Source organism: Arabidopsis lyrata (assembly GCF_000004255.2).
Source record: "Arabidopsis lyrata subsp. lyrata unplaced genomic scaffold ARALYscaffold_2, whole genome shotgun sequence".
NCBI classification, from domain to species: domain Eukaryota; kingdom Viridiplantae; phylum Streptophyta; class Magnoliopsida; order Brassicales; family Brassicaceae; genus Arabidopsis; species Arabidopsis lyrata.
Window position 1 is genome coordinate 17,944,911 of NW_003302554.1, and position 22,849 is coordinate 17,967,759.

Consider the following 22,849-nt stretch of genomic DNA (forward strand, 5'->3'; position numbering starts at 1 on the left):
TTGGATACAACATCCAAACCCCTAAGAGGTGTTTTAGGTTCAATATAGTTTACTCATATTTAAATTTTTAACACTAGTTTTTTTAAAAAATATATATTTTTTTTGGATAAGTGTTAAATTTTTTAATAATTTTTTTAAAAAAATGGTTATGCAATGGACAATAATCTCTAAGAAAAAATCTTGATGGACTATGATGAGCCCTCTATTAAAATTGGGCTAAAAACATTAACTCATCGGCAAATTTTTTTTTTTTTCCTCAACGGCAAATTTAACCAAAAACCACCTCGGTTTTATAAAAGGTGTGTTCACACCAATTTATACTCCCTCCGTTCCTTGAAGTTTGATGTTCTAGTGTTTTGAGTTTGTTCCACAAAGATTGATTTTCTAAATTTTTTTTATTTTTAATTAATTGATTTTAGTAAATCGTAGATTTCAAGGCGTAATGATTAACTGTTTCAGATTACTATTGGTTCATAGTTTATTAAAAAATATTTAATAAAAATAAATAATTAAACAATGATTGTTTCTTAAGAAATGTGAAATGTCTAAAAAATCAATTATCTAAGAACAGAGGGAGTATATTTCTTGTGCCATATTTTCAGCTAAACAACAAAATTGTTTCATTTGTGAATACAAATAAAAATTTTGAAAAACAAAAACAAAATAACTAAAACCAAATGCAAATCACGAGATTTGCAAAGAAAGGGCCAAATAGGCAGAGAAACCTGAAACCATAACTGGAAATTGCCAAATGTCAACACCAGTTGGAAAGAATACAATGGTGGTTCAAGGTCGTACTTACTGTGACCTTTGCAAATTCGGCTTCGAGACTCCTGAATCCTCCTACTTCATCCCCGGTATATATCATATCTTCTCTCTCTCTCAATGCTTTCGAGATCTGAGAAATTTCCGATGTTAATGTTCTCATTAGTGTTTGATTCGTCGATTCTAATGGAGTAGATAGTTAGATCTGAGTGCTGAATCTCGATTTTGATGGATTAGTTAGTTTGATTCTCTATACTCGTTGTTTTAACTGCTTTTGCTCTAGATCTGGCTTTAGATTGACTTAAATTTGAAGATACGACGACACTTATAAGATGATTGATTCTTGTTGTGTTCAAGAAATTTCGTAATCTTGAAGAAGTGGTAGCACAGCTTTGTTCATTGATGCGAATTGTTTTGTTCTTGATTGTGGTGAGGATTGTTTTGTTCTCAAGTTCACAGATGTTGATTGTGGTAATGATTGTTTTGCTTGTTTAGGTGCAACGGTGAAGCTTTCATGCAGAGACAGGAAGACAATGGAGGAGGTTTACACTGACGAAGCTGTATCAGACAAACAAGGAAATTACAAGTTCATTGTCCACGACGAGCACAAAGACGAGATGTGCGATGTTTTGCTAGTGAAAAGCGCAGTCAAGGGATGCTCTAAAATCTCCGTTGGACGTGAGAAGTCTCGTGTGATCTTGAACCATTACAGTGGCATTGCCTCGCAGATCAGGCACGCTAACAACATGGGATTCGAGAAAGAAGTGAGCGATGTGTTCTGCTCTGCTCTGTATCACAAGTATATGGTTGATGAAGATGAGGATGATATTAAAAGCCATCTCTAATCTCTCTGTTTTTAATCTTATGATATGCTGTTCTTTTTTCATTAATGAGTTTCGGGCTATGGAAGGAGATATATTTGTATTTGTTTGATTACTTATTTGTCTTAGATGATGGATGATGACTCTGGTGATCGGAAACTCATCTGTTTGTGTAAGCTTCGTATATCTTGACGTGTCATTTCCTTGCTTAGGAAGTGTCTTTTATTAAAACTATATATGTTGCCAGTTAACCGAATTGGGCCGAGTGGTTTACTTGGACCGGACCCATGAAAAAGTAACAAGTCGGCGTTATAAGTCCACATCCCACATCGTTTAGTGGGAGAGATACTTCCTTGAAACTTGTCTATAAATTAAGGCCCCTGTTTCTTTCTCTTGATATATTAACTGGGCTTTTAAAGCCATGGCCCATTATGTGTATGAGGCCTTTGGAATTTAAATGAATTCCATCATAAGTCGGCCGATTCGGTCGACCACTGAATGGGTTAGGCCCAAGTTTTTTTTTTTCATTGGTTTTTTCGAGTCTTTTTGTAAAAATTGTTTTCCACGTTTTGTATTTCTTTTCAAATGTTTTTGTTTTTACACCTTTTTTTTCTAATGTTTTGTTTTGGTTTTGATAAGTGTTAAATTTTTAAATTTTGTGTAAACTAATTAGATACAACATCCAAACCCCTAAGAGGTGTTCTAGGTTTAATATAAGTTTACACATAATTAAATTTTTTAACACTTGTTTTTTTTTTTAAAATGTTTTTTTTTTGTTTTTTTTTTTAAGTGTTAAAATTTTAAATTATTGTGTAAACTAATTAGATACAACATCCAAACCCCTAAGAGGTGTTCTAGGTTTAATATAGTTTACACATAATTAAATTTTTTAACACTTGTTTTTTTTTTTTAAATGTTTTTTTTGTTTTTTTTTTTAAGTGTTAAAATTTTAAATTATTGTGTAAACTAATTAGATACAACATCCAAACCCCTAAGAGGTGTTCTAGGTTTAATATAGTTTACACATAATTAAATTTTTTAACACTTGTTTTTTTTCTAAAAATATTTAAATTTTTAAAACTAGTTTTTTAAAAAAATATATTTTTTTTTTGGATAAGTGTTAAATTTTTAAATAATTTTTTTTAAAAAATGGTTATGCAATGGACAATAATCTCTAAGAAAAAATCTTGATGGACTATGATGAGCCCTCTATTAAAATTGGGCTAAAAACATCAACTCATCGGCAAATTTTTTTTTTTTTCCTCAACGGCAAATTTAACCAAAAACCACCTCGGTTTTATAAAAAGTGTGTTCACACCAATTTATACTCCCTCCGTTCCTTGAAGTTTGATGTTCTAGTGTTTTGAGTTTGTTCCACAAAGATTGATTTTCTAGATTTTTTTTTATTTTTAATTAATTGATTTTAGTAATGTGATTGTTTCTTAAGAAATGTGATTGTTCCTACATAATTTTAGTAATGTGATTGTTTAAACAATGATTGTTTCTTAAGAAATGTGAAATCTCTAGAAAATCAATTATGTAGGAACAGAGGGAGTATATTTCTTGTGCCATATTTTCAGCTAAACAACAAAATTGTTTCATTTGTGAATACAAATAAAAATTTTGAAAAACAAAAACAAAATAACTAAAACCAAATGCAAATCACGAGATTTGCAAAGAAAGGGCCAAATAGGCAGAGAAACCTGAAACCATAACTGGAAATTGCCAAATGTCAAAACCAGTTGGTCGCCGTCAAGAACAAAACAATAAACCCTTTTTTTTTTGTCGAAAAGCTCGATTTGCATTAATTGGGAACCGGTACAATTGAAATTGGATGTAAGGCAGCTTTAGCTAAAGCATCTGCTTTACGATTCAATTCTCTCTTAACAAAAGTGAATCTAAGTTCATCAAAACATAGAGAAAAAGATGAGATGTCGTGGAGAATCCCATAGAGCTCCTTTGGTTGGGGCTCCAAATTGAGTGCTTTGATTAGCTGTTGCGAATCTGAAGCGAGTAAAAGTTTTTTGATGCCAAGATCTGAGGCCTGATGAAGAGCGTGAAGAAGGGCAATTGCTTCTGCCATTAGAGGCGAGCTCACATTCCTCTCGATCGCGTTGAATGATTTCTCAGACTGAGATGCGGGATCGGTGAAGAGACATCCTAAACCAGCAACACGGGAATCCTCTCGCCAGGCTGCATCGGTATAGCATCGTATTGTGGTCGAATCGGTCTCAACAGGTGATGAGAGCTGCGGAGCTTTCTGGATAGCTTTCTCAGTGACTTGAGCTGCGATCCACTCTTTTGCATGAATAGTGGCTTGGGCTAAAACATCGCAGCTCGATTGATGTTTCTGTTCAAAAATCCTCTTATTTCGACAAGACCAGAGCATCCACATGATCCATGGGAAGAGATTACCTTGTACAAATCTTGTAGGTGGAAGGCAAATCAGATGTTTGGAGGCTTCAATTCCCAGCTTCAAGCTACCAATACGGTCGGAGCTTAAAGTGGATTTAAAGGGTGCTTGATCCGAAACTTGTCTAGCAAACGGGCAGTGGAAGAACAAATGTAACTCTGTTTCTTCTTCGCCACAGTGGGGGCAATTAGCTTCAGTATTGATTCCTCTTGATTTCAGGTTTGCTCCTACAGGGAGGGCGTTCTTCATAGCTTTCCAAAGAAGAAATTTAACTTTAGGTGAGCACTTGATGAGCCAAATTTCCTTATTCCAATTGAAAACAGTGGAGTCTCCGACTTGGCTACTTCGATGTTTCTCCAGAATTGCAGCAGCTTGGTATCCCGTTTTAACGCTATAATCCCCTGTCTTAGTAAGGAGCCACACATAGCGGTCAAGAGCTCCCACCTTGCTTGGTCTGAGTGTGAGGATCTCTGCTTCATACTGCGGGAGGTGATGCAGGATTTTTCCTCTGTCCCAGGACTTGGTAATTGGGCAAATGAGCTGATCCACTGTCATATGTTGATTTTGCGTAGTTCTTGGTCCGATTGGGGTTATTGGTGAGGTGAGTGAGATCCATGGTTCTGTCCAAATGTTAGTAGCTGATCCTGATCCAATAGCTCTACCCAATTGTGATTTGATAAGGTCCCTGCCAAGACAGATTCCTCTCCAACCATGAGAGGCTGACGCCGAAATTGAGCAGTCAAGAAAAGAACTTGTTCTGCAATATTTTCCTAATAAGACTCTGGCTAAAAGACAGGAGGGTTTCGAGAGAATCCGCCAGCTCACTTTTGCAAGTAAGGCGTCGTTAAAGTTTCTGATATCTTTAAATCCTAACCCTCCATCTCTCTTTGATTTTGTCATTTTTGACCATGCAATCCACACCATTTTCTTTTTTCCAGAAGAAGAGTCCCACCAAAACCGTGTGAGGGCTGATTGAATCCTGTTACAGAGCGATCCCGGAAGTTTGAAGCAAGACATTGTATATGAAGGCATCGCAGCCAGCACTGATTTTAGCATAGTAGTCTTTCCTGCTGCAGACAAGAAGCGTGAGGACCAACTGAGAGATCGTTGTCGGATTCTATCAATGATTTGGTTAAAGAGATCTCTCTTCTTTCTCCCAAACATTTCAGGTAGGCCTAGGTATTTTCCGAGGCCTCCAGTTCTTTGAATTCCCAGGATTTGTTGTGCTGTTGCTTTGGTAATCTCTGTGGTTTTGGCTGAGAAAGTGATAGCTGATTTTGATTTATTTATCATTTGACCAGAAGCTGCTTCGTACTGTTGTAGGATGTTCATGAGGACTGTGCATGATTTAGAGTCAGACCTGCAGAAAAACATTGTGTCATCCGCAAATAGTAGGTGGTTGACTCTGGGGCTGCCTTTGCTAACTCGGATCCCAGGTAACCTTCCTTCAAGTTGTGCTTTCCTACATAAACCTGATAGAACTTCACTGCAAAGTATGAAAAGATAAGGGGATAACGGATCCCCTTGTCTTATTCCTCTTTGTGGAGTGATAGAGCCTTGAGCTGAGCCATTTAGGAGGAAAGAGTAAGATACTGTGGTTATACATTGCATGATCCATTGTATCCACTTGTGGTGAAACCCCATTTCCTCCATTACTCTCTTGATGAATTCCCATTCAATGCGGTCGTACGCTTTGCTCATATCAGTTTTAACCGCCATGAAACATCTCTTCTTAGCTCCTGATGTCTTTAGATAGTGCAAAGTTTCATGTGTGATAAGCACATTGTCTGTGATTGCTCTTTTTGGTACAAAGGCTGATTGGTTTTCTGATATTATCTCTTGTAGGACTGGCTGGAGTCTTCTTGACAGCAGTTTAGAGATAATTTTGTAAAAAACTGTGCACAAAGCAATAGGTCTGTAGTCAACCATCTTCTGTGGACTTTGAATTTTTGGAATCAATCTGATATGAGTCTTATTGATGTTGCTTTGCAGGTTAGCAGAGGAGAAGAAAGACTGAACTTCTAAAACAATATTGTGGCCGACTGTTCCCCAGTATGTCTGGAAGAAACTTGATGAGAAGCCATCGGGACCAGGTGCCTTATCCGCATGAATGTAGAAGCAAGCTTCTTTAATTTCTTCCTCTGATGGCCTCATAGTCAGGGCTTCATTGGTTTCAGGTGAAATACACGGAGTAATGGCTTGTTTGACTGTGCTGCTGCTTTCTCCTTCCTGTGATGTAAAGAGGGTTTGGAAATACCCAGAGATGACCTTGAGGATACTGTCTTCTTCATAGGCAGGTATACCTTCATTATCCTCAATCACCGAAAACTTATAGATCACTGTTCTGCTTCTAGTGATGGCATGAAAATAACCTGTATTTTTGTCTCCCAAAGCCAACCATAACTGTCTACTTCTTTGTTTCCAGAAATCTTCTTCTGCTTTGTAGGCCAATAGTAGATTGTTATTGATGGTGGAAATCAGATTCTGATCAGCAGTTAGACTTGACATTACCTCCTCTAGCTTCTGCCTATATTCCTCGATGGTTTTTTGACTATTTTGATGCTTGGTCCTAGTCCAGGTAATGATTTCTTGGCGACACCTACTGATTTTTTCCTCAACATCCTCAGTGTCATCCGCTTGCCATGCTGCTTGTATTAAAGCAGTGACTTCCTCATTATCTTTTAATCGTCTATCGTATCTAAATATTCCTTTTTTCCTCTTCTTGGATAGATCAAAGTGAGTAAGAAGGGGTCTGTGATCTGACCCTTCAAAGCGGAGGTACTCGCAGCGACTGGATGGATAATCCTCAGCCCAGGCTCCATTAGACATAGCCCTGTCAAGTCTACAATGTACAACATGATCATGTCTCTTCCCTCGCCAAGAGAAGAAATTTCCGGAGTGCCGCAGATCGTACAAGTCACATTCTGTCATGAATGACCTAATGTCAACAAAGGTACCCTCATATCTAACTGGACCACCTTGTTTTTCTGATGCATCTATGATGTCGTTGAAATCGCCTGTTAAGAACCAAGGCTCTTCTCTATTTTTCCCTTGAGCAGTTAGTTGTTCCCATAGAGCTTTCCTTTTACTTCTGTCTGGTTCTCCATAGAGGAATGTAGCATAGAAATATTTTCCTGCTGCTTTAATTCTTATCTATGAAATTTTGGTTGGTTGACAGAATTGAGACTTCCATTTCTTGCTTCCAGAAAAGAGCCAAACCACCTCCTCCTGGGCTATGTGGAGAAACCAAGTGGTGTGAAGGAAAATTCATCCAGTTAGTTGATGTAATAACATTGTCGTCTTGATTTTTTGTCTCCATGAGGAATAGAATGTCAGGTGAGATTGTAGAGTGAATCTCACGCAATCGCTGGCCTGTTGCAGGATTCCCCAGCCCACAACAGTTCCAGCTCAGAACTTTTAAGGAAGAGGATTTGGTGGATTGGGAAAATCCACCTTCTTCTTCACTATAGCAGGTATGATTATTCTTTTTGGAGCAGCATTGCTTGAAGAGGGGATGTCCCCTCCATTCTGAAGACTAAGCTTTTGTCTTGCTTTTGAGGTCCTGCAGATTTCATTGGTTTTCTGCCTCGGAGAAGCCTCTTTCTCTGATGTACTTTTTCGATTTGGTGAGTTTTGGATTAGGGACTTGTTTCTCTTACTTGACTTGGCTCCCAAAAGACAAAGAGGGGTCTTATTTTGAGTTTTATTCAGAGGAGGACGACCTCTTCTTTTTTTTGCAGGAGCAACAATTGTTCCTTGAGCTTCCTCAGGATGAATTGGCAGGTCCTGAGTCTCCAACTGTCCAGTTATAAGTGAGGTTTCCGCAGTACCCAAGTAAGATTGTTTTGCAATGATTGCTGCCTCTATCATTTGAGAAGCTGTCTCAGCCATAAGGCCCTTTGCTTCCCCTTGAATGACTCGACGTTTTCTTGCAGCACTTTCAGTGGGGTCTGAACAGCTGATATATTGAACAGTCACATCCCTTAATTCTCCCATGACTTCCTCAGTTGTAGGAATCAGAGGGGGAGGAGGAGGAGGAGTGACTTCCGATGTTGTTACTGTTCTCTCAAGTGGGGGTCTCCTTGTTCTAGAAGTTTCTGAGCTGTCAGGCCTAGGATTGTTTCTTGGTGAGGCTTTCTCTCTCCAAAACATTTGTGGCTTTTCATAATTGTGGCTCTGTCTTGACTGGACTCTTCTATGATCATCTCTAGAGAGGGAGTGGGTTCTTGAAGAAGATCTTTCATTGTAAGAAGGTCTATGAACTGTTCTGGTCCCATTATATCCTTCAGAAGCATGATGTGAGGTTCTGCGGCTTTGGTCCTCATAAGTTCTGCGACTTATGGGAGAGAGAGCAGGCTCCATACTCTTTTGAAGCTCATGGTTTCTTCTTTGGGTATATGTATCCTTGTGTGAGTAGCCTCGGCTCTCAGAGAGCACTTCTTTGTTTCTAGGGGCTGCAAAGTTGTCTCTTGGTGTATAGTAGTTTCTAGGCACCTCCTTTAGCTCAGGGAGAATGTCTGTGTGGGGGGATACTCCAGATTTGCCTTTTTCTGCAATGAATCCTGGGCAGTTTTTCTGTTCATGAGTAAGTCTCTGGCAATAGGAGCAGTGGTTTTTGAGATTCTTGTACTTGAGGGTCACTAAAGCTTCACTGCCATCACGGAAATCAACCATGGTCTCCTTTGTCAGTGGTTGTAGACCGTCAATTAGAACTCTGATTTTTGCTGATGAATTAGTGATTTCCATGTTCATCACGTCACCTAATTCGTCTCCAATAGTCTGTAGCATTGCAGGTTGCCAAAAGTGTTTTGGAAGACCTTGGACTTCAATCCAAAATGGTATCTTGGATGGGAAAGAATCAGAGATGACAGGCTCCCATTGTTGGATTATAACCATCCAATGGTCATAATGATAAGGTCTGTTGTCTAGAACCTTCTTCAAATCCTCCTCAAAGTCAAATCTGAACTGGAAGCAGCCTCTTCCCAGATCTGACCCTACAGCTTTGCCTTTCAGGTTCCAACGGTTCGAGAGGAAAGGAAAAAGGGACCAGAGTCTTTGAGCAGAAGGGTTGGTGAGTCTTCCCATAAGGGTAAGGGAGTTTGCTGGTATCAACTCAGTGGTGTCTAGATCTGGAGCTCGGATTCTTTTACGGGGAGGAGGAGAGAAACCTCTGTCAATGCCTTTTCCTTTGAGGTGGTAAGGGATTCTCTTTTCCATGGTTTTCAGTTGGGGTTTAGGGATTCAAAATGAGTGGTGGGTTACTAGGGTTCCTCACTCGCAAGTGAGAGTTTTCACAAAGGGTTAAAAAGCTTTAAAAACTTTGACAGAATTAAAGCAGAGTCTAGAAGAAGGTAGAGAAAACAATACCAGCTGTTTGAGATTTCTTGCTTCTGGCGGGTTTGCCGCAGCTCAGCATCAAGGAGGAGGATGGTTTAGAAGCATATTTGTCACCGGAGAAACGGAAGCTACCACCGGATCTTTCCATTTGTGTTGACAGACCGTTGGATATTGCTACTTTTAGTAAAAGAAAGTAGGTGAGATTTGGTTTTTTGAAAGTTCCATTCTGTTTTTGGGGTACATAGGAACTCGTGCCTGGGAGAGTTTTCTTCAAAACTATCAATTAAACAAAACAATAAACCCTAATAATTAAATACCACTAAGAACCACCAAATCATAAAAACGCCTCCTTGAACCAACCCTCTCGTCGTGTTCCCATTTTAACTTGTCTCTTTTCTTCACGTAAAAGCCATAAAGGAAACATCTTTGTCATTCTCCCCCAATAATAATCCTCTATAAAGCCTCAATTTTTTCTTGGGTCAAAGATTTAGTTAACATCGACGTGTACTCCGACATCATTAAAATCGACGTTTGGTGGGTTTCTTCTCATTCCTTGGTTTCGTCGCCATAGCCTTTTCGAATTAGAACAGGTTTGTTTCTTCTGCATTCGATTTGATTTGCGTTTAAGATATCGAATTTGAGATCTTTAGTCACTTAGTAGCTTACGATTCTTGATTACTGGCACGCATAGGAATTTCTTGAAATGGCTACTACGACGACTATGTCTCATCAAGCGATCGGGTCTATTGTCTCTCATAGACCATTTAAAGCTTCTCAGTTTCTGAAGGAGCCTTTGAATGTTCCAATGAAATTCAGACCAAAAAGATTCAAGATTGAAGCAACTGCGTCTCAGATTTCTGTCGTTGACAACACTTTCTTGTCTCCTACCAAGAACAGACCTCAAGTATCCAAAAAGAAATCAAGTATGCTGCTTTTGGTCTTGGACTCATTATATTAAGAGAAGAGATTGATGAACAAAACATTGAATTCAAGTTTTTATGTTTTTTTAGATGAAGCAGCTTTGATATTGATTAGGCATGGAGAGTCGTTATGGAATGAGAAGAATTTGTTTACGGGTTGTGTTGATGTGCCATTGACTCAGAAAGGTGTGGGAGAAGCTATTGAAGCTGGGAAGAAGATTAGTAACATACCTGTAGATTTGATCTTCACATCATCTTTAATCCGTGCTCAGATGACCGCAATGCTTGCCATGACTCAGCATCGTCGCAAGAAGGTTACAAAAAGATCTAACGGTTTATTTGCTCTTTGTCAGGAAATTGCTCTGTTTGACTTGTGTCAATTTATCTAGGTTCCAATCATCTTGCACAATGAGAGTGTAAAGGCGAAAACTTGGAGTCATGTGTTCAGTGAAGAAACTAGAAAACAATCTATCCCGGTTATAGCGGCTTGGCAGCTGAATGAGAGAATGTAAACCAAATGTCACTTCTCTTGTATTACTTATGTACAAAAAAATTTGATTTTAAAGTTTCAATCTTTTTTCTTGAGTTAGGTATGGAGAATTGCAGGGTTTGAACAAGAAAGAAACAGCCGAAAGATATGGGACACAACAAGTTCACGAATGGCGTAGGAGTTACGAAATTCCTCCCCCGAAAGGCGAGAGCTTGGAGATGTGCGCTGAGAGAGCAGTGGCTTATTTTGAAGACAATGTATGAATGAGAGATTCTTTTATTTTTACCATTACTTAACATAATCGCTTATGTAGATCTCTAATCGTTTATGCAGATCAAACCAGAGCTTGCATCTGGAAACAATGTAATGATTGCTGCTCACGGGAACTCATTGCGATCTATCATTATGTATCTGGACGATTTAACTTCTCAGGAGGTAACAAAACTATCTGGTTCCAGTCCAATATCTTTTATCATTTGGGTTTGCGGATTTGCTGAAACTTAAGGTTGTTTTGGTTTTCTTAGGTTACAACTCTAGACTTATCCACGGGTGTACCATTGCTCTACATCTTCAAAGAAGGCAAGTTCATGAAACGAGGCAGCCCGGTCGGTCCTACTGAAGCTGGTGTCTATGCTTATACAAAGGTAAACCAAACTAAACCAACGGTTTCTTCATCTTCTTTATCTCCATGGTTATGAGCTATGAGTATACTGATATAATGATTCTTGGTTTCAGAGATTGGCACAATACAGAGAGAAGCTTGATGCGGCGAGTCAGGCGACCCTTGACTAATAATGTCTTTCGGAAATAAACCAGAAAAATCAGTTACTTTTTTTTTGTTATTTTTTTTTGTTTTTCGCTTAGCTCTTATGTAGTGACATAACAATCAAGAACAGTTTAAATATGTATTAGATACACAAATCACATTCTTTCATGTTATTAAAAAAAAAAAGGCCAATTCAAAAGGAAATGTCTTTTTTTTTCTTTTCTTGTTTATGTTTTCAGATTCAGACATTAATAGTAAGAGGGAGCTCTGAATCTCCAACGGTTAAGAAATACTTTCCTTCTTCAACAACCATAACTCCAACTTCATTAGCTCTGCTCAAATGCTCACAAAGACCAATCTCAAATTCCATCTCCGCTTTCTCTCCATTACTTAGCACAATGCTCTTAAACCCGACAAGTTGTTTCTCTGCGCGTTTCCCGTTTTCTCCTCCTCTCTCGTGCCTCGCAAACATCAGCACCGGATGTTTTCCTGCCATCTCCCCTTGATTCTCCACTGTAACAATAACCTTAGTCTTGGCTATGTTGCAACCTTCTTCCCCCATTTCCGAAACCAGAGTGTACCGAACAGAGTCCGAGTTGAGTTGAGCTTTAGATTGGTTCAAGTAGAGATTGGTTGCACCCAGGGTCTTGAACCGGTAAGAGTAAGTTGAGTAGCTAAGACCATGTCCAAATTCAAACACTTTAGGGCCTTTGTAGAATTTGTAAGTCCTTCCAGGATATCCAGTTGCAGACCGCATTCTCATGTCTGTCATCTGAACATTCACAAAGCTCTGAGGATACCAAGTCACTGGTAATCTTCCTCCTACACAACACATGAGTAATTGAGTATAATCGAAAATTAGAAAACAAATCAAAGCCTTTGTCCCTAATTGTTGAAGAAGAAGAAGAAAGACTCACCGGGATTGTGATCTCCGAAGATGATTTCAGCAAGAGCAATCCCTCCGGCTTCTCCAGGATAACCAGCCCACATAATGCTTCCGATCTTATCATTATTCGTAGCAAATGAGATATCGACAGGACCGCCACATATCAGAACCAGAACCACAGGTTTCTTTGCAGCATTGGCAACGCTTGTAATGAGCTCTTGTTGCTTCCCGGGAAGACTAAGGTCCACACGGTCCATATCTTCTTTCTCTTGAGTCTGGTCTAGCCCCATGATCAAAACCACATGATCAGCATTTCTCGCGATTGCAACCGCTTGATCAATCGCAGCGTTAGAGCAAGCCACGGAATCACAACCATTGTGGTAAACAGCGTTTTTGACATAACTACGTAAGGCATCAAGGGGAGTCACGGTCTTACAAGGCGGACCAGCATAGTTTCCAAGAAGCGTTTTAGCGACGTGAGCGTTTGGACCGATTACAGCTAAAGACGAAACGCTGCGTTTAGAGAAAGGAAGGAGTTTAAGATTGTTCTTCAAGAGAACTATACCGTTACGAGCAGCTTCGAGTGCTAAAGCTTGATGAGCCGGAGAACAAACATCGTTAGGACTAATGTTTCCATAAGGTAGTTTGGTTGGATCGCCGTTGAAGAGACCGAGACGAATCCTAACAGAGAAAAGATTGAGCAGAGCTCTGTCAATGTCTGTTTCAGACACTTTCTTCTGTTGAAGAGCTGATTTGGTATGTTTTTGTAAGTATGATCCACAGTTTACGTCCATGCCGGCTTTGAGGACATCAGCAACGGCGTCTTCAGGGGTTTTGGCGTAGCCTTGAGCATCGTGGATGATTGAGACTGCGTCACAATCTGAAGTAATGTATCTGAAAAACAGAGACAATTTGTTTATCAAATCAAAGTTGCGTTAAAGAGGCAATAAACGAGAAGAAGAGAGGACCGAACCCGCGGAAACGCCAGAGCCCACGAGCGGTTCGAGTCAAGAGATTTGGGTCAGCGCAAGAGGGAATGCCATTGACTCGGTTATAAGCACACATGATGCCACTGGCTCGGCCTTCTTCTATGCATTTCTTGAATGGTGGTTGGTACGTCTCGGCCAAGTCAGCCAAACTCACCTTTAAAGAAAAACCAAAGAATTATATTATTGAATAAACATAGTTAAATTTTAATCTACTAATAAGTTTAAATTTGAAGAATATTTTGTGAACTTATTTAAATTTTTTTTTTTCTAACAACATTTTACTCGATTCCGACCAGCCTCTCCACGTGAGAATGTCAACATTAAGATTAATATTAATAATAATGATTATAAAGATTAGCACATATATTCATGACAAGACATAAAGATTAGCACATATATTATTCATGACAAGACGTAAAGAGTGCAATCAAGGAATAATTTATGAACTAAAAAAACGGCATTATGTGAAAATTCAACTTCGAGGTCCTAAAGGATCACACTTTAAAAGAAAAGCAAACACAAAAATGGAAAAAGATGAATCAAAAGATAGTAATAAAGCATTAAGAATAGTTTGAATAAAGAGAAAGTAATTTACCTGAGCATTAAAGACGTAGCGAGTGATACCTTTCCAACGATCAAGATCGTACGCTGTAAAATGCTTACAACAAGCGGAGGCTTGGAGATGAATGGAGAGTGTTTTCCGACCATCGAAAGAGTCGCCTTGTAATCCTCTGACGTAAGCCACAGCGTAAGTCCCGGTCATTATCGGATCCTCGCCGGGAGTCTCTTGGCCTCTTCCCCACCGTGGATCTCTAAATATGTTAATGTTTGGTGCCCAAAATGTCATCCCTTGCGCTTGCCCTGCGTTGTACACTCCTCTTGCTTCCTTTCCTATCACCTAAAAATCTCATCAATTCAAAAACATTCTTATTTATTCGAATAATTTTAAAAAAAAAACAAATCCTAAAACACCACCTAAAGTTTTAGCTCCAAAAATTAACATTAGTTATCCAAAAATACCATAAACTAGGTTCAACCATTTAGCATTTAATATTAAAAAAAATGTAACATCCCTTAATATATTTTTTTTAAAAGTTGGATTTTAGTCGTAAGTTTCGATATTTCTTAGAAATTCTCGATTTTGTTAAATTAAAGCTTCAAAATTCCACCAAAAAGCTTATAAGCACGAGAAAAAAGAGAGAGAAAGAAACGAACTTGAGCAATGCGGAACCATTCATAGGAGTCGAATGAAGCAGCGGTCAAGATGACTTGAGGAAAGCTAGTGGCTGCTTTAACCGTTCCGTTAAACCGGATTCCTGGACCGGCGTAGGCTACGCCGTGTAAAGCCTCCGACCACCATTCGTACGCCGGAACTCCAAGACGTGGTATCCCCGGAGCTGTGTTCCCCAACTGCGATATCTTCTCGTCAATGTTTAGCCTCGAGACAAGATCACGCGCTCGCTGGCTAATTGGGAGGTCAGTGCGGCAGAACTGGTAGAGTTTGGTGGTTGGATTCGAAGGGTCACAGGAGTGCGGCGGAGGAGCTGATTCGACGCCGTGGAAGATGAAGAGAAGGAGAAGAAGAAGCAGTTTAGCCATGGCTTCGAAATGCGGAAAAAGAGATGAGAAACTGATGAGTGTAAGAGAGAGTGTGACAGAGTCTTCTTCTTCTTATTCGTTACCCCAATTATGTCTCTAATGAATTGACTTAAATAACCTTCGGATTCGACGGTGTGACCTAAGAATTTATTATATTGTTGTTTTTCAATAACTCTTTTTTGACCATTTAATGGACATCTCAAAATTTTTATTCAATAGTTGAATAAGTATAATGAAAATGTTAAATTATGGTGTTGTGAAGTTTTTGTGTCTTTTTCTGATTTGCTATTTGAGTTTTATTTCCAGATTTTTATCTCATTTTAAATCTTTGAGATCAGTAGTATTTTATAGTAATTATTTTTAAAAAATAATTATATCAAAATTCATCATTTTTTTACTATTTAAATAGAGATTTGTTTCATTTAAATTTGGATTACACATAGAAAAACGTGTTAGTTTCCATATTATCTAAAATAAAATAAATAAAATTATTTATTTCTATTTAATTTTATGCTAATCATTATTAGTATGTAATCACACAAAAAACATAAATAAGGAAACTAATATGAGATATAAAAAAAGAGTAGGATAGGGTGTTGAATTTTATTAAATAAAACTATTGTAGAATATAAAAAATTATATGAATGTTGAGTTAATAGATGAAAAAGAAAAAAAAATGATGTGCAATAAATAAAAAGAATGTTGAATTGTTATACCATTATTTTACGGGCCAAAGCCCAATAATATTTTCTTCAAATAGCTTTTAAGGTCTTTGCTTGAAGCCATTTTGCATATATTTCTTCAGTGTACAGCCCAATTAGTCTTCAAAACGTTTTGGTATCAAAATATGTAATAGCATTTTTATATATCAAGAATTGCTAAGAAATGTACAAGTGAACCGTCCAACCAACCTTAATAAGTGAAAATGGATAGCAATATTTGTTATAACATAACTTATCAGGTCAGGCCATTTGTCACAAATAAACCTAATTGTGATGTATAAAAGAGTTCACCTGGTCACGTAATTAGGTTTGACTAGATAAAAATGTCGGTTTCAAAGAAATAATAAAATGTTACTAGTAGATAATTTGTTTCTTTCTCAGCCAAGTGTTTGGTGGAAGGAGCTTTGTAGAAATTCATTTGAAGTATATTCTAACACAAATTCAACATGTTCAGAATAGTTCACAGCTGGGTATATTTTAAAATTACAATATGTCGAGTTTGTATTTTTACTTTTTTTTTTTTCTTAATGAAATTCTGATAGAAATAAAACTCAAAACTAGTACAACGTGGAGGAAGCTAAGCGTATGCAAAAATTATGACCGACAGGTGTCACTCCTGGTAGAAGTAGGCAAGTAGCAGTCTTTTTTTATTTAAGCAGTAGCAGTCCTTGTGACGACATAAGCTGGTCGTAACCCCGCTTAGTGGTGGTGAATTGACGAAAGTGCCCATTAAGCGACTGTGAGATGTCGGTAGACTACGATGGCCACGTTCCAAAGAGAGTGACACTAACAAAACATATTTCATTACTAAGGGCTTGATTGGTTCTCCCGCTAGCACCCTCCTAGCGGTTGCTAGCGGTCGGTTACGGTTGTTAGCAGTTGGTATCAATTATAGAAACCGCTTCGTACCGCTTCAAACCGCTTGAAATCGCTGAATTTCAAAAGCTCCTTCCCGCAAGCGTTTGCGGTTGCGGACGGTAACGGTTGGATTTAAAAAAAAAAAAAAAAAAAAAAAAAATCAAACGTTTACTTATAATTATTATAACATATATTAATCTTATATATATATCTTTCATCTTTGTATCACGTTCTCATCAGAAACCCTAATCAATATTCTAAAACCTTATTTTCTCAATGTCTTCCACCCAAACTGATGAAAATCAATTTGAATATTTTTTTCTTTCATTATATATTGCTTTTCTTTTTGATTGAATATATGTTTCGATTTGTTTTCTCGAATAGAAAATTACTTGCTTTTTGATTGAATTCAACGTTATTTACAGTTTTTCCCATTACTTCATACAATTTTTGGTGTTAACGACCCAGCATAAAGTACTATCTTATTATAAATTTTTTTTATTTTTGAATAATTATTTAGTACTTTATTTATGGTTTTAATTATTAAGCATGTTCAATTTTTCTAATATTATCATAATAATATATTGGTGTTTTTATTTCTTTTTTTTGTAATATTTTTTATTTTTTTAGTCATTTTTTATTTAACTGCTACCGCACCCGCTGGTTTACCAGTCATAAAACTTCCGCAAATGCATCCATTTTCAAACGCTAAACCAGTCGTTCAAAACGCTTGGTAACGCTTGAAACCGCAACCATCCGCTTCCGCAAACTCCCGCAACCGCAACCGCAACCGCTGCGTTTAAACCAGTCAGACCCTAATTGTTTGAAAATTTCCTCGTGGTCTATAAATTATTAAATACTTTTTTTTTTTATTATTATTCATTAAAATTGTCTGACGCTTGTCTCTTCCTTTCGTTTTCCACTAGAAAATTCAGATATTATCTTAAATATTAAACTGTAAGTTGAAACACTGTTTTGAATTTTGATATAAACTGAACACATATGGAAGTTTAGTCAAAATTCTTCTTCACCAGAATATCCAAATCGAGTCATAAATGGAAAACTAATTAACATGACATCTATTACGTAATTTAAATAATTAATGAAAAAAAAAAACAAACAAATCCTTCTTTTTTAGATAGATAGAAAAAAAGCCAAAAATCAACCGAGAAAGATATAGAAACAAACAATAATTTTGTTTTAAAACGAGATCCCAATAATATACATCAGTAAGATTTCAAAGTGTGTAATTAGAATAAACAATAAACCCCCACACTAGTTGACAAAAAAAAAAAAAAAAAAACCCCCACACTTTGAAAGATATTTTGTTTCCATATTTGTCGCATATAATTAAGTTTTTTTTTTGGTCAATTCTTGAGAAATTAAACGTTTTGTTTTCGACCAAGTAACGACTGTTCCGGTAAATATGTAGGTCCCAAACTTTCCCGCGGACTTAACTCGTTTGTTTTTTTTTTATTTACTACCGGCTCTGACCGGTCCTACCAAAACCCTCTCATTCCTCCACCGTTGTAACTTATATAAGTACAGGCCCTTAAAAACTCCAATTCCAAAACTAAACCACACAAAGCTTTTGATTGATTACTGAGAAAGATACAACTTTTGAACACAGGTTTTGTCTATTTTGTCTCACTCTCTGTTCGATTATACGATTGCGTTAGCTGTTTGTTACGTTTATTGATTTGATATTTTGTTCTTGATCGATTTCACACCAGGTTTTAAGATGGATATTTTCGACAACTCTGATCTTGAATACCTTGTGGATGAGTTTCACGCTGATTTCGATGATGATGAACCCTTTGCAGAGGTCGATATCGCCAGTGATTCTGATTCTGATTTCATGGACTCCGATTTCGATTTCGAGCTGGTATGATTACTTTATGCTGCTCTGATTTAGGAAAGGCTTGAAATTTCAATTGATGTAATGAATAATAAACATGTTATTGGTGTTTTTTAGAGTCAGAGTAAGACGAACAATGATACATCAGCGTTAGAAGCTAGGAATGGAAAAGATATTCAAGGGATTCCTTGGGAGAGCATGAATTACACGAGGGGTAGATACCGTGAGAACAGATTGCTACACTATAAAAACTTTGAGAGTCTCTTTAGATCCAGAGAAGAGCTTTATAAGGTTTGTCTAAGCCAATCAAAGTTTCTAGCTTTTTGATGATGGATGATTTGAAATCTTGAGTTTTGGTGTGCATCTTTCTCATGGTTTCTTGTATTTGATGTTGTCAGGATTGCTTGCAAGTTGAGAAAGGAAAAAACTTTTACGACTTTCAGTTCAACACGAGGCTTGTTAAGTCCACAATTGCACATTTTCAGGTAGACTACTTTGCTTATTTATGTTTTGCAATGTGTTGCATACTCTGTTGCTTCATTTTATAATTACTCTGTTGCTCAGCTCTTGTGTTTAATTATCGAGTCTGCAACTGCAAACAGTTGGCCTCTTATCAAGCCTGAGTTCTCTAGTTCCATGGAATGATTTTATGAGTGGAAAATTCTAGTTCCATGTTGCTTTCAGTGTCCCAATTATTCAACACCGAGTCTAAAACCCACAACTTTTGGTGAGACCTGCCATTGTTTATAAATGGCAGTTCAAAACTTATCTTGAGGATGAATATCATGTGTATCTGTTGTCATTGTTTATTACTGTTTGATATTTGAATTTGCGATTGTTCTTCCTGTTTTCTTATGTTGATCATTGTTCCCACCCTCAGCCCTGTAGCTAGGGGTGTTGATTCACACCAAATCCTTTTCTTTTGCAGATAATCTTCAAGGCTGTTTAAATTTAACCTGCTCGTTTCTAACTTCTCGAAATATAATAACTTAGGTTCGATGTTTTTACTCAGGTACAATACTGTGTAAGGTTCTAACTGATTCAAAAAATGTGTCATGATATGTGTCTAGGATAGTCGAGGCAGAGCTGATAAGTCTAACTGGTCCAGGCAACTTTTTAACATCTTCATACGCCTAGAAAATTATAGTCACAAAGTGTATTAAGATTCCCTTGCACATTAGACGTTGCTTAGTGTCCACTGTTAAACCACGGGAACTATATTATATAGAAGACTTGTCGTTAACACGCTGCTGCGAAACAGTTTCTATATGCCTTAACCTTTTCTTAAACAGGTTGGGAGAGCAGCTGGCGCCTTAAGGAAACCTTTGTTAATATGGTATGATAGGAAATGTTTGCTAATCTACAAGGACTCTCTAACTTTGTCATCCTTCTTTCTTACAGGAAATCTTTTTTGTTCGAGCTTACATATGACTGACTATATGAGTGATTCATTATCATCTGCATTTTTTCGTGATACCATGCTCTTGTGCTTATTATTCTTTCTTCTAGTTTTTTGGTCTTCTTTTTTTTTTCTAGCACAGTTGATTCATAGGTCTGTAAACGATTATTGCTAAAATCTGAGACATTATAGAGTTTTTGTTTTCTTTTTGGCCTTTGTTTTTTGTGAGAACTTGCATATTCTCTTCTTCTTCTCTTTTTTTTTTTCTGTCTAAGATGACAAGTTGTGTCTTATGCGAGTATCATAGTCTCTATTGTCTCATTTTACAGCTGAGGAACTTGGTATGGGCAACATCAAAGCACGATGTGTATTTCATGAACAACTACTCTCTCATGCATTGGTCATCTTTGCAGCAAAGGGGCAAAGAAGTACTTAATGTGGCGAAGCCCATTGTTCCTACAATGGTGACCAACCTTACTCGTCCTATCACTTGTTCTTGAACATCGGAATTCACCTATATATTAACTTTGGTAATTTAATCTGCAGAAGCAGCATGGATCATTGTCGCAGTCTGTATCAAGAGTCCAGATAAGCACCATGGTAGTTAAAGACGATTTAATAGTTGCGGGAGGGTTCCAAGGGGAACTTATCTGCAAGGTATATTAATACATTCTGTGTTCTACAGTGATCTAATTGTTAATTTGGTTTCTCACTTTGCTTGGTCTCTCTGATTACAGAGAATCAACGAACCTGAGGTTGCTTTCTGCACAAAACTAACATCAGCTGAAAACGACATCACCAATTCGGTTGACATATACAACGCACCTAGGTAATTACTATAACAGATATATATACACTGGTTGCAAAAAAAAAAAAAAAAAAAAAAACAATTCTGCTAATCCTTGCTTCCTTTATCCATGTAGTGGCTCGTTAAGAGTCATGGCCGCGAACAATGACTGTACTGTCCGGCTATTTGATGCCACAAACTTTGCCTTCCTCAACAGTTTCACCTTTGATTGGTCTGTAAATGTAAGTTTCACCTTCTCTTAGAACTCGGCTGTTATCATCTGCTCTAGTCTCTAAGTGTTCCATATTATTTATGTTTTTGGTGCGTGTCTGTCTGTAGAACATTTCCACCAGTCCAGACGGCAAGTTAGTGGCTGTTCTAGGGGACAGTCCAGAGTGCTTACTAGCAGATACCGGATCTGGAAAAGTGATACACGGACTCGAAGGCCATCTAGACTACTCGTTTTCATCAGCATGGCATCCAAACGGTCAAATCCTAGCCACGGGTAACCAAGACACAACCTGTAGGCTATGGGACATCAGGAACCTGTCTCAATCCCTCAAAGTGTTGAAAGGAAACATGGGAGCCATCCGAGCCTTGAGGTTCACGTCTGATGGACGGTTCTTAGCCATGGCTGAGCCAGCAGACTTTGTACACTTGTTTGACACGGAAGCTGGTTACACTCAGTGTCAAGAGATTGATCTGTTTGGAGAAATAGCGGGAATCTCGTTTAGCCCCGACACGGAGGCACTGTTCGTGGGAGTAGCTGATCGTACGTACGGTAGCTTGTTGGAGTTTAACAGGAAGCGAAACCACTCGTATGTTGATTCCATATTCTGATCTGACTCCAATCGTTTGAAGCAATTTAAGGAGCTACATATATATATATATATATATGTGTGAGGTTATGGTTAAATTATGTTAGTGGCTTTTGGAGGGGTTAAAAAGTCTTTGTTTTTGTGACTTTCCCTTTGTCATGTTTATGTGGTTTTTAGAAATTCCATCAGACTTACATTTTTATCAGGCAGTATATACTAGGAATTGGACTAAACAAAATATGTACATTACATAAACTTTGATGTTTTTTTTGTTTGGTCAATTGTAGAACATATATAATTTGTATTTACCTCTCTACAATTAAAGTCCTTAATTTATACGCAGATTATAAAATCAATTAAGAATTTTTTTGAATCGAATTCACAACTTGCACATGTTAAAGACGGTCATAGATACAAATTGCACAACTGTACATTTGGAAGACAATTCTGTTGATACACTTAATCAACCAATATTTATTATACCTTCAATGATATAGCCATTGTCACTTTTAAGGTTAATATGTTTGATATTATAATTACAATTTCCAACTACCGTGCTAAGACTCGAAATATTTTTCTATTATTTTTAAAATACACGAATTTTTCAGCTCCAAAAAAAATTACCAATTAATATATAGATTTTTTTTTGTCATAAATTACCAAATAATATTATTTTCCAAATATATATTTTTTTTTAACATCTTACTTTACTTTATTAAAATTGAAAGAGAGATACGTAGTTATTTCTTAGACATACACATATAATCAAGAAATGATTAACGTTTAAGAAGAAAATACAATCGAACAAGTGAATTAAACGCCGCTTTCTTTCATAAGCCTTACACGCTAATAGATTTTCTTTCTTGGTTATAGCTTGTGTCCATAATTGTTGAAATGGTGAGTATCATCTTCTGAATCTCGTTCCATGTAGACATCCCCAAAGGCCCGCGTCGAAATTAACGATTGATGAGCGTTCATATTCCTTGATCAATAATGATATCCAAGGCAAAAATTTGCCGAGGTATACTCGTAACATCAAAGACAACATGATCTCTCTCCACCATATCCTTAAACACTGCCTCGAACTGTTGCTATGAACCGGTGTATGCATGAAACACCTCTCTAATTCGCCTTCACTGTCAATCCCAATGAAACAGTGGGAATGTCGGTCAACATGGAGAGTTGATAAACTGTTCACAGAGATCACATGCTTTATTGATTTCCATGGTGGTTTCCATGGCGGTTGTTTCCACAATAATGCAGTCAAAATTTCATCATGAAACTGGACCGATAAATCACAGCCGTTTGAAAATGAATCAAACGGAGAGTAGCCGCCGGAGACCGTCGGAAAACCATCGATAATTGTGATCATCCACACATAATCAATAGGAAGAACATTCAAATCTCCTTTAGGGAAATTG

At 37.5% G+C, this 22,849-nt stretch overlaps 4 protein-coding genes across 7 annotated transcripts; 3 read left to right on the forward strand and 1 right to left on the reverse strand.

The window, feature by feature from the left end:
* Window positions 1-726: 726 nt before the first annotated feature.
* Window positions 727-1,817, forward strand: LOC9323778 (major pollen allergen Lol p 11). Its single transcript, XM_002887668.2, has 2 exons — window positions 727-857; window positions 1,261-1,817. The coding sequence occupies exons 1-2, from the start codon at window positions 752-754 to the stop codon at window positions 1,608-1,610; spliced, it is 456 nt and encodes a 151-aa protein (XP_002887714.1). The 5' UTR covers window positions 727-751; the 3' UTR covers window positions 1,611-1,817.
* A 7,832-nt stretch (window positions 1,818-9,649) lies between these two features.
* Window positions 9,650-11,685, forward strand: LOC9323779 (2,3-bisphosphoglycerate-dependent phosphoglycerate mutase). Its single transcript, XM_002887669.2, has 8 exons — window positions 9,650-9,926; window positions 10,028-10,259; window positions 10,347-10,570; window positions 10,646-10,764; window positions 10,847-11,003; window positions 11,080-11,181; window positions 11,271-11,390; window positions 11,482-11,685. Exons 2-8 carry the CDS (start codon window positions 10,040-10,042, stop codon window positions 11,536-11,538), a joined length of 999 nt encoding a protein of 332 aa, XP_002887715.1. The 5' UTR covers window positions 9,650-9,926; window positions 10,028-10,039; the 3' UTR covers window positions 11,539-11,685.
* LOC9323780 (probable beta-D-xylosidase 7) lies at window positions 11,633-15,067 on the reverse strand. The gene is made up of 5 exons (XM_002889128.2): window positions 14,603-15,067; window positions 13,983-14,285; window positions 13,372-13,541; window positions 12,430-13,292; window positions 11,633-12,334 (listed from the first exon to the last, which is right to left on the reverse strand). The coding sequence occupies exons 1-5, from the start codon at window positions 14,984-14,986 to the stop codon at window positions 11,754-11,756; spliced, it is 2,301 nt and encodes a 766-aa protein (XP_002889174.1). The 5' UTR covers window positions 14,987-15,067; the 3' UTR covers window positions 11,633-11,753.
* Window positions 15,068-18,091: 3,024 nt separating this feature from the next.
* LOC9325238 (uncharacterized WD repeat-containing protein C2A9.03) lies at window positions 18,092-21,700 on the forward strand. Of its 4 annotated transcripts, none has more exons than XM_002887670.2 (9): window positions 18,092-18,196; window positions 18,300-18,451; window positions 18,542-18,715; window positions 18,823-18,909; window positions 20,153-20,287; window positions 20,370-20,480; window positions 20,561-20,652; window positions 20,747-20,852; window positions 20,950-21,700. In XM_002887670.2, exons 2-9 carry the CDS (start codon window positions 18,308-18,310, stop codon window positions 21,448-21,450), a joined length of 1,350 nt encoding a protein of 449 aa, XP_002887716.1. In that variant the 5' UTR covers window positions 18,092-18,196; window positions 18,300-18,307; the 3' UTR covers window positions 21,451-21,700. The 4 variants fall into 4 exon arrangements, with proteins under 4 accessions (XP_002887716.1, XP_020890677.1, XP_020890678.1 ...); XM_021035018.1 differs by having other exon boundaries at window positions 18,138-18,196; window positions 18,390-18,451; XM_021035019.1 differs by lacking the exons at window positions 18,092-18,196; window positions 18,300-18,451; window positions 18,542-18,715 and adding exons at window positions 19,353-19,436; window positions 19,717-19,760 and having other exon boundaries at window positions 18,821-18,909.
* The last annotated feature ends 1,149 nt before the right edge of the window (window positions 21,701-22,849 follow it).

Coding starts and splice junctions, on each gene's coding strand:
- LOC9323779 (XM_002887669.2), top strand. CDS start 10,040: ATGGCTACTACGACGACTATGTCTCATCAAGCGATCGGGTCTATTGTC. Junction 10,260..10,346: donor AGTATCCAAAAAGAAATCAA/GTATGCTGCTTT, acceptor ATGTTTTTTTAG/ATGAAGCAGCTTTGATATTG. Junction 11,182..11,270: donor ACGATTTAACTTCTCAGGAG/GTAACAAAACTA, acceptor TGGTTTTCTTAG/GTTACAACTCTAGACTTATC.
- LOC9325238 (XM_002887670.2), top strand. CDS start 18,308: ATGGATATTTTCGACAACTCTGATCTTGAATACCTTGTGGATGAGTTT. Junction 18,452..18,541: donor CCGATTTCGATTTCGAGCTG/GTATGATTACTT, acceptor GGTGTTTTTTAG/AGTCAGAGTAAGACGAACAA. Junction 20,853..20,949: donor CCTTTGATTGGTCTGTAAAT/GTAAGTTTCACC, acceptor GTCTGTCTGTAG/AACATTTCCACCAGTCCAGA.
- LOC9323778 (XM_002887668.2), top strand. CDS start 752: ATGTCAACACCAGTTGGAAAGAATACAATGGTGGTTCAAGGTCGTACT. Junction 858..1,260: donor ATCCTCCTACTTCATCCCCG/GTATATATCATA, acceptor TTGCTTGTTTAG/GTGCAACGGTGAAGCTTTCA.
- LOC9323780 (XM_002889128.2), bottom strand. CDS start 14,986: ATGGCTAAACTGCTTCTTCTTCTCCTTCTCTTCATCTTCCACGGCGTC. Junction 14,286..14,602: donor AATGGTTCCGCATTGCTCAA/GTTCGTTTCTTT, acceptor TGAGATTTTTAG/GTGATAGGAAAGGAAGCAAG. Junction 13,293..13,371: donor GGGCTCTGGCGTTTCCGCGG/GTTCGGTCCTCT, acceptor TCTGTTTTTCAG/ATACATTACTTCAGATTGTG.